A 10464-nucleotide genomic window follows, 5' to 3' on the forward strand; every position below is an offset into this window, starting at 1 on the left:
TTATTTAATTTGAATACAGCTATAGTATTCGCAAAAAAACGATATATTTTTATATATTGAATTCACGTTGCAGTTTGTAATTTTAAACTGCTATAAATTATTTTTTATTTGTAAAAAAAGATGTATATTTTCATGTAAATTTGTTAAAATCGATTGTCGATGTGTGATATATCAGTTCACTTAAGGGCAAGACTACAACAAAAGCATTTAACAATAAGCGAACGAACAATGCGCAAAAAGTTTCGCTGCTGTCAAACTTTAATTAAATAAATTTGCTTGTAGCGGTGCTCACGTGTAGGGCAATGCTGTTATGATTTTCGAAAAGGGAAATATTTTCGCATTTGTCCACATGTGCGAAGGATGTTGTCGCACCGGCGTTCGAAATGTCCATTCTTTTAACGTCAATGAGGTTAATTTTAAATGAAATTTTTAGTATAAAATTCAATTTAATTAATTTCCGGACAAAAACTCCAGAATTCACAATGATAAAGTTGAAAAAGCAATTACGCAGCTTACAGTCATGTGTACTGCACTGCTCATTACGTTATGGGGCGTTAACTGAGTGTTAAAACTGCTTGCGGTGCATAAAGTTTTGTTTTTGTGGAAATAATTGAAACTTTAATATTAGCTTTAAAAGAATTTAAGTGATAAAAGGAAGATTATTAATTTTTTGTGTTGTTGAACAATATGTGAAGTGCGACAATAAAGAAATTATACAATTTTAATAAGCAACATACAATAAAAATTACACATAAAAATATCAATTAAAAAGACCGCGAAAAAATTTGTATTGAAAAAAAAAACATTTGTTTAAATTCACTTACGTGTACAAAAGCGCGGCTCATCACTGCCATCGCCGCAATCATTCACATTGTTGCAATATTTGCTCAGCGGCACACAGCGTCCGTTTGTGCAACTGAACTCTGACAGTGAGCATTGTGCTGCATTTGTTTGAAGTAGTGGTTTGGCCGTAGGTGAGGAAGAAGAAGATGTTGATGAGGATGTGCCAGTTGCGGCAGCTGCTTCTATAGTAGTCGTGGTGAAACAGAAAAAGCACAACGCAAGCAATGGAAATAGTGCCAATACAGTAGCACTCGTTGACGCGGTGGTATTACTATTTACCTTTAGTTTTGGTGGTGAGTTTGACGATGACGAAGTGTCAAACCTGAAGCCAAATGCTTTTGCCTTTTTATGCATGTGTCGCCATTTATATTGGTAATTTTTTGTTTTCTTACTTTTTATTTGTGTGTCAGTGTGTGTTGTTGGAGTTTTTATTGCTAAAGTTTGTGTGGTGGTGACTGCTGCTACTGTTTTTGTTGTAATTGGTGTTGTGCTTGTTGTTGTTAGAGTGCAGATTTTCACTGGAGATTTATATTGTTGCTGCTGTAATAAAGCTTTTGTTTGCTGTTGAAGCTGTTGCAGCTGTAGTTGCAGTTGAGTCTTTTGTTGTATTTGTTTTTGTTGCGCTGGTGGTGAATTTTGATTATTTATCAGTCGTTGAAAGTCGGTTTTGGTTTTAGTGCTGTTTTGGTTGTTGTTTTCAAGAGTTTTATTAGTATTGCTGGTTGTTATATTAAACGAAATCGTATCGTTTATTGTTCGTTGTTTTTGTGGCAAGCGTTTTTTGCTTTTGAATTTTTGCCGCCATTTTATAGTCATTTTTATATCTGAAATTAAAAATGTATAACATTGTTTTAAAATTCTTTTTAAATCTTAACTGCAAATATTAAAAATACAAAAACTGTTTGTAGCAAGAAGTTAATGCTAATATTAATTTATTGAAAAAAATCAACAAATTTCTTTAAAAAGCGGAAATTAGTTTATAGTTTAAGTTAAGAGCTTAACCAATACAAAATTTTTTTTTACCGTAATATATTTGAATTTTATAGGTGAATAGATCATATATATAATTTCCGATTATTAGTAAAACAACTAAATTACCTTCTTGCAAAAAAAAAACTACACTGCGTATGAGTGATTTGTTTTTTTATATTCGTATTGGTATTATATATTTATTTTAGGTAAATTCTTAAAATTTTACTTGCAAAACTAAAAACAACTTTTTCCTATTTGGGCTATCTTAAATAAATATACTATATAAAGAAAAAAGTACTTCGATAAGGAAGATAAAATGTGTAATTGGATCATTCTTTTACAGGTGAAATCTTATCACCCAGAATTGGCTGATACTGTTCTTATGAGCTCTTTTTTTTAATAAAAATAGGAAAAAATTTTAAAATATTTTTGCCTGAGAGATACGGATATATGGGGTTTTGAGGATTTGCATTTTACATTACTTTTTAAATAGCCACATCCCAGGCACTAGAAATGTATTGATGGAAATGATAAAATTTAACAATTTACTGTATTGCAAAGATAATAAATTGAATTTTTTGTAAATAATATATATAATTAAAATTTTTTATTTTTAGTTAGTTAAATTACTTTTTAAAATGTACATCAAAAATTTTTCATTTCTGATTAAGATTTATCATAAAATTTTATTAATAAACTGAGATTTTTTATAATAATATTATTCAAAAAATATTTTTAATAAATTTTTTAATATGCACTTTACACAAAACATAAATACAATTAATTTTACTAAAGCAAGTTTTGAAATTTATACCATAAAAAATATTTAGTTTTTATATTTAACTCAGATTAAGAATAAAATTCTGCTCGTGGCCTTTCGATCCTTATAGGATTGGTTGTCAGGAGGTTACTCCCTGGGTGAGGGTCTAGAAATTTTTACCGTGGGTTCGAAAACTGGGAGTGGCGTAGGAAGTGGAGTTTTCTCAGAAGGGCTGAATACATCCTCTTCTAAATCACGATAGTGTTTTTCAGGCAGAATGCATTTCTTATCTGTGTTCCCAGTCATAGGGATATTTTCAGCAATTGCAATGCAGATGAGCTAGCCAGATGGGATGCTTCAGGAAACCACTTTTAAAACCTAAACAATCTGAGTGTATCGTTGATATTGAGTTCTTCCTGTGCTGAACTTTTTAAAAAAAGATGGAAAGACTCTACGATTTGCAGACATCTGTATGCATTTTGGCCACATACAAGTAAAAGAAAATCGAAAACTCTCATAGTGATGAGCCGTAGATATAACAGTTTTGTATTACATTTACTAACAGGCCATTGTATACTAAGTAACCATGTTGGGAGATTGAATCTCCCTCGCGACTATATTTGCCGCAGTTGTGGTGAGGATGATGAAAGTGCCTCCATGCGCAGCGGCAGCTTAATGTCTTAGGGGCTTTCTTTTTTGAAGATCTTGGTAAACTTCGGACCTCCCTTTAAACAGCATCATAAACTTTGTCAAAGGTTCTAGCATAATGGGACTATGGGCCTAAGTGGATAGCCGGTATAACCTAGGTTAACCTAACCGAAAATAAAAAAAAAATATGTATATATGTACATATATATTTATAATATGTTCTTAAGAAAGTTATAAAATAGGAATTTTTTTTGACATTATATATTAACTATACGAAAAGGAAATAATTTCAACTATATACAAAAAAAATTAACTATTCTAAAAATAACAAAATGAAAAATTATTTCAATGGCTTAAAAGCGTAAATAATATACATTTTATGTAACATCATATATAAAGTATTGTCAATGTTAATATAGCAAAGCAATAAAATTTGTTTAAAATCACATTAAATAAGTTTTAAATTTAAATGTTCTCCAGCAAATTTAAAAAAATCTATTAAGCATTTTTCGAATTAATTATTTTCATATTGCAAATATTTTAAATAATGTATTATAAAATCATAAAGATAAAAATTAAATGTATTTTATTAAAATTGCTTTAATATTTTTAAATATATTAAATGAATTTTCATTTATTGCTTTATGTAGAGAGGTCATAAATTAATATGTTGTCGAATGATATCACAAAATAACATAAATTTAAAAATCATACACACATACTAGTGCATTTCACAAATAAATGTAAATGTAAAGCGGAGTTTTTCATAAAAACCAATGCGGTGGCTGCAAAGTCCATTTATCCGGGTGCAGTTTTTGGACTCCAATAATGCGAGTACACAAAATCACTGTAAATAATTTTCAAATGCATTTTTTATTGTTTCACAAAATATTCTATGTGAATTGTTAACGTTAATTCTTTAATATTGAATAAACTTGTGGTTTTTTGCAGAACAGATTAATTTATATATTTGGTTTTGGTTTAAACATTATACTCATTTTATTCTTTCAAATATTTATAAATATATTAGATAAACAATTTATAATAATCAGAATTATTTTTTTGTTAAAATTCATTGTTAAAAATTTTATTAAAATATTTATTGTTAAATGCATTTTTAAAGTTTGATAAATATTTTTGCGCATGTAAACTAAATTAATAAATAATTGTTCAGATTTAAAAAGTAACAATAGTGAAAAAAGTATTTCAGGAAAATTGTAAAAATTCACAAATACTCGTATTACATAGAAAAATATACACGTCAAAGCTGAAACTGTTTACTTTTGTCGCCAAAATTCGAATTGTGCGGAAAAGTATTTGATATGCGTAAAAAAAAATTTTTTAAAAAATTGAAAAATAGAACAAGACTATTCGAACAAATACACACTAGTCCAACTTTTTGTTATTCCAGACTAAAGTTTGATTAATGATCATATTGTGCAACCAAGTGCAGCACAGTTTTTCAATAACAGTAATGGCAGAACAACTATTGTATAAAAATAGTAGTAGTTGCAGTTGTTGTAGTAGTAGTAGTAGTAGTTTTTGTTATTGTGCTTATGTAGTAGTGCTGTAGCATCAAAACCGGCGTCAACAAAAACTCTATAGTATATACAATATGGAAAAACAATAGCAACACTATGAACAACATTAATAACAGTAGTGCTATCTGCAAATAACAGTAGAATAGTATGTAGTCAATAGCGTACTCGTAATCGTACTCGTATTCGTCGCAGTTGTCGCTGTTGATTTCCGTAGCCGTCGTTTTGTCGTGCAGTAAACACAACTTGCAGCAGCGCGTATGTACGATTCAATGATTTATTGTATCACCGCATGACCCTTTAAAAATGTGCAAAACAAGGTACATTTTGACTATTTTAACATTTTACTTATATTTTATTTTTTTTGCTTTTGTTTAGTTTAAATTGTTGTTGCAGACTTATTGTCTGTTGTTATATGCATTAGTAATTTAATGTGTCGTGAAAGCAATAAACTGCTAGTAACATTTAGAAATGTTAAAAAAAAAAGAAATCAAATTTTCATTGTCACTAATTTAATGAAACCAATTGGCGCATTTAACAGTTGTTTTGTTATCAACAATTAAAATTTACATTGCTTACTCTTACTGCCGCTTGGCAACTGTAATTTAACATTTTTATTTGTTTCTTGTATTTTCCAGCAGAGAGTAATTGTCATTTGTTATGATAATTTAATATCTAAAAGGTGTATTCATAAAATGTGTAGTGTGGAAAGCCAAGGCATGTACAATACAATAATTAAAAATTTGCAATTCTAATAAATTTATAAAATTATGAACACTTTAGAAAATTAATTGCTTTCACATTTGTTTTGTATTAGTTGATAAAACAATTTTGTTCGCCATAAATTTAACAGAAAGCATGTATGAAAGTACAATACTGTATAATTTATTTCAAAAACAATTTTATTCATTAGTTTTTTTTTTATTTATGTCTAATAATATATGAACTACATAATGAAAAATTATAAATATATTCATTAAATTAAAATTAAAAATATAAACAATTTATGCTACCGAATTCCAATCGTACCAGTTAAAGAGTTTAATATATATTATACTCGTATTTGTATATTACATATTTTGTTTCCATTAATCTTTCAGGTCAACTGATTTGTTGATTTTAATTGATTTTTAAAAGTTGTTCTTGATTTAATGATATCAAAATTAAGCATAAGTCATCTTGCTAATCTTGAATAACTTTTTTAATTTCAATTATTTTTTATCAGATACAATAATTGGTCTTTCAGATAGAAAAAAGTTTAAGGCTATATTCAAAATGGTTTTAATATATTTTATACAGCCGTTAACATATTAATTACTTTAACAAAACATCATAATTATTACTATTATCTCTCTTTTGCATATCAGCATATTGTAAGGATAATTACATTCTTACGGAAGTGTTGATACAAAACGTTTAATTTTATGTTAATAATCATATAACCAATAGTTTTTATGTTTAAACAATTCAATATTTGTTATTTACTGTCTTATAATGATAACAAATTAAAACCAAAAATTATTATTTATTGAGGTAAAGTAAATTGAAATTTATTAGGGATTTTTTGCAGTTAACTTATGTAAATATTTTTTTATTTATTTATTGCACTTATTTATTATTTTTATTTTATTTATTATTTTTGGTTAAAAGTTTTCAAATTTATTTATTTATTTATTAAACATTTCATAAAATTTTTACAATGGTAACATCTAATTTACCTAATTTTAATCTAATTTATTCTGCTCGAAATTCTGGTAAATACCAACATTCGCTGCCATACCGACATAATTTACTATTTCCCTCAATATACCATCAATTTACTCGCACTCGCACACGGACTTAATATAAAGATTTAACAAATAAAAAAGGTATTAATTAGTTAAATACAAATTGTATAAATTTTTACACATAAGTGAACACATTATTGAGCAATAAAACTCTGTGGCATTTAAATGCGAAAGGCATTAAAAGTATAAACTCGACTTAACGAAATCTCTTATTAAATAAACTAAATTAAAAAACCACAAAACCTTAATTCAAAGCAGACACAAAAAATCGACAATACATTTTTAATTTATAATAATGAAAAAAAAAATGGCAATGTCAAAAACCTTTGAAAAAATTGTACATGTTTCAATGACACGTTATAAAAAAATCCGTTTATCTTTGTCAAACCAAAACCAACGAAGGCAAAAAATACTGAATTTAAAGTAAAATTGCCTCCGGCATGTATTCACACAATATGTTGTCATCATGTTGCGAATGTCGATATGTTTATAAACACATATTTACATACAAAAAAATTTTATATGTGCGTTAATATATGTGTGAATGTTATATTGTATGCTGGAATATGACATTTTGTTTTGCGTTGTTTTGTTTTATAAAGAAAGAAATTTCCATACAAAACAACTACATGTGATATGCAAAATGAAGAAAAGAAGGCAGAATACGTCAAAATACATATAAAGGATGGATACTGTGTGTTGAAAGACATGTGGCAGTTTTGTTAGACTTTATGAAAAACCCGGAAGAGAACTTGACTTTCCCCTGAGCCAGCAACATTTAATGTGCAAACTCAGCAATTTGGTATGCAAGGCGTATGAGTAACATTTAACTTTATTTAATACTGTTAAGAAAATTCATGCATTTAAGTACTTGAACAGATATGTGGAATTAAGAAAAAACTATACGAAATTATTAACTTAACTATACTGTAGACAATTTATTAATATGTTTTTGGAAGCTGTGCAGAGAAATTGTAGGTTATGCACTTTTTACCGTTACTGGAGAATATCTATTATTAATTATTTCTTTAAAGTGTGAAATTCTAATATATCTATTTTTTTATCTATATTGTTGAAGTATTAAAGAAAGCTAACTACTGCAAAAGGAAAGAAGATAACAAATTTCTCTTTTGGTATATAGAAATAAGAATAAAGCATATATTCACATTTACTGGTAACATCTGTTTATACGACATACAGATATGCAGCAAAATAAAACTCACAGGAAGTTTCATGCCAAAGCTTTCAATTTTTAGATTTTAGTAAACAAATATGGCGCACCGGAAATGCGCTACGTTGTTAAAGCGTCAAACTGTGTTTGCTATTTAAACTTTATGTGTTCATACGCTTCTGGTTATTTTAAAATCATTCCTGAAATACATAACTTTATGTAAATATTTTAGCAATAGTTTGTTAAAGACATTCTCTCGTTAATAATTTTTAGAAATTTATGGTAAATTCTTTATGTATTTTACAATGTAAGTAAGGAAATCCTTTTTTTGAATTTTGCTTTATCAGCTAAAATTTGGTTTTCTGCATTCCTAACTATTCGTGAGTTATATTTGAAATTTAGTTCTGTTTTTCCTTTCCTCTAGAGAATTACTAGTGATTCATTACATTACTATTTTTTTAGAGAAATTCGGAAATTGTATTTGGAAAAAGTTGATTGCTGTAATATCAACGGAATTCGCGGTTGCTCATCTATAAGTGAAAACTTTGAACAAAAACAAGCTAAAAAGTTTTTTTAACTTCAATATTATGTTTAGATTGGATAAGATAAATCTAATCGAAGAAATTTTTGCAAAAAATTGACAGTTCAAAAAGAAAGTGTCACTACCATTTGACTTCATTGTTAGTTTGTTAAATTTGAAGCAATTTTATATACGAGTATTCCTTTGTAAAAAATATGGGTTCATTTTTTAAACTAACTAATGGTTATGGCGACTAGTTAGATATTCATTTTAAAAGCTATGCAAAATTGCATGTTCTTTTAAATTATAGTTTTCTTTTTTGAACCTTAACGATTTTTTAGAACTAACGTTGACAACTGTGCTCAGATATATAAAAATATTACACATCAATAAATAGTATTAATTTAATGCTTTATTGAACTTAATATTTAAAATAACCGGAAATAAAATTCTATCATAAAATAACTAGTATTTAAAGCAGAGTTGAAATTATAAAAAAATTTTTAAAATTTCTTCGTTTTGGAAGTTACTAAAAGTCACTTGGAGTGATTTTAATTCGATATTGGTATTTCAAGACTCTACTCGTATTTTTCTTCTTGGCTTTATGAAACACGAGTTAGTGTGTAAATTAGTTTTACTTAATAGTCTGTTATTACGTGGGTCTGCAATCTACTGCAACAAGTATTCCATTGAAATGTGATAATAAGTTTCTGATATGTTTTTATAGACGTATATTTTGTACATATTTGTTTTAAGAGATTCTGCGTGAGAGCATTCATATGACCAAAAAATTTTAATGCTCTCCCTTTGATGCATACTCTCGATATTCTTGGTTTTCTGCATAACTTGCATAACTTTATTCTTGATATATCATGGAGCTTTCAGTATACGTTTCAATACAATATCCTGCTAACTTTGAAGTTTTCTTGTAGTGGATACAAAAAATACAAGTCAGCATCGCCATAATATAGACAACCATAAAAAAGCTGAAGACTGTGTAGCTTTTAAAAATTATTGCTCCAAAAATGAATGTTTTAACAATAATTACCAACAATAATTATTGTTCCAACAATAATTTTGGTAATATTCGATTTAAATAGGACTTTGATGCCCAGCACCGGGTGTTAAATAGGTAAAGTTAAAGAAATTTTTTGTACTATGTGCTTGTATAGATATTCGACTTTGTAAGTTTATATAAATGGACTAAATATCACTGTTAATAAATTGAAAAAATTATTTTCAATCATGACTGAACTAAAATGTAGACACGCCATTTTTACCTTAAGTCGGAGTACATCTCCAAAAATTTTACTAAATAACATTTTCATACCACAAGTAGATAATATAGGTAAAGTACTTAGGTTTTCACCTAGACAGACGACTAGCTTGGCGCAAGAATATTGAAGCCATACAAATAAAGATGAAGTTCCAAGTCTCTAAGTTGCACTGGCGCATTAATAACAGATCCTCCCTGTATCTAGAGTATAAGGTACTCTTGTACAACAGCATCATGAAACCACTTATGGTATCCAGCTATTTGGTAATGCTAGTGCTTAAAATATTAAAATTATCCAAAGAGCTCAATCAAAAATACTGAGAACAATCACTGGTGCGCCATGGTATATTTGAAATGAAAGTATCCACAAAGATCTACAAATCCCCCTATGTAAAGCTGAATTTGAAAATATAAGAAAAAAATATAATAAAAGACTAACAGAACATTTTAACCCCTAAGCAAGGAATGTCGCACTTCTATCCACTACTTCCCGCCTAAAAAGAGCTTACCGTTCAGCCATTAATTAATATTCAATAGCTTGAAGTAAAAACTGTAACTTTCTTTTTAGTAATCTGATAAAGTTGAACTGCTTTCTTATTAAACCACCTAACATTCACTCCAATGAAATTCAACCCATTGATTTAAGTGAGGTCCGTGATATAAGGTTTACTTATTGACGTTGATTGCATTATCCTGTCTAAAATTTCTCTCCGCATAAGAAATTTAATACTCCGTAGGAGAAGAGTATTAAGTGTGAAATAATGAGTAAAAAAAATATAAGTGGAACATGCGAAGAAATAGAGGCAATTAAACCAAATTCTGCAGTAACACCACAGCGAAGACCAAACAATTTTTGCAATACTACTTCTCTCACCTTCTTGCGCTCGTAGATGGTAGGTAAGAGGAGCTGATATCCACAGAGATCTGAGAGTGGATTCAGTTGAAAAAT

The 10464-nt window shown here is 28.1% G+C and overlaps 1 protein-coding gene across 1 annotated transcript in view; it reads right to left on the reverse strand.

The window, feature by feature from the left end:
* Nucleotides 1-391, reverse strand: part of LOC119688829 (splicing factor U2AF 50 kDa subunit-like) — a 3104-nt gene extending 2713 nt beyond the window's left edge. The window contains exon 1 of the mRNA XM_038103493.1: nucleotides 293-391. Within this exon, the coding sequence (XP_037959421.1) occupies nucleotides 293-391 (99 nt within the window). The remainder of the gene's footprint in view (nucleotides 1-292) is intronic.
* Between the last annotated feature and the right edge of the window lie 10073 nt (nucleotides 392-10464).

This window comes from Teleopsis dalmanni, chromosome X (assembly GCF_002237135.1).
Source record: "Teleopsis dalmanni isolate 2A chromosome X, ASM223713v2, whole genome shotgun sequence".
NCBI lineage: Eukaryota > Metazoa > Arthropoda > Insecta > Diptera > Diopsidae > Teleopsis > Teleopsis dalmanni.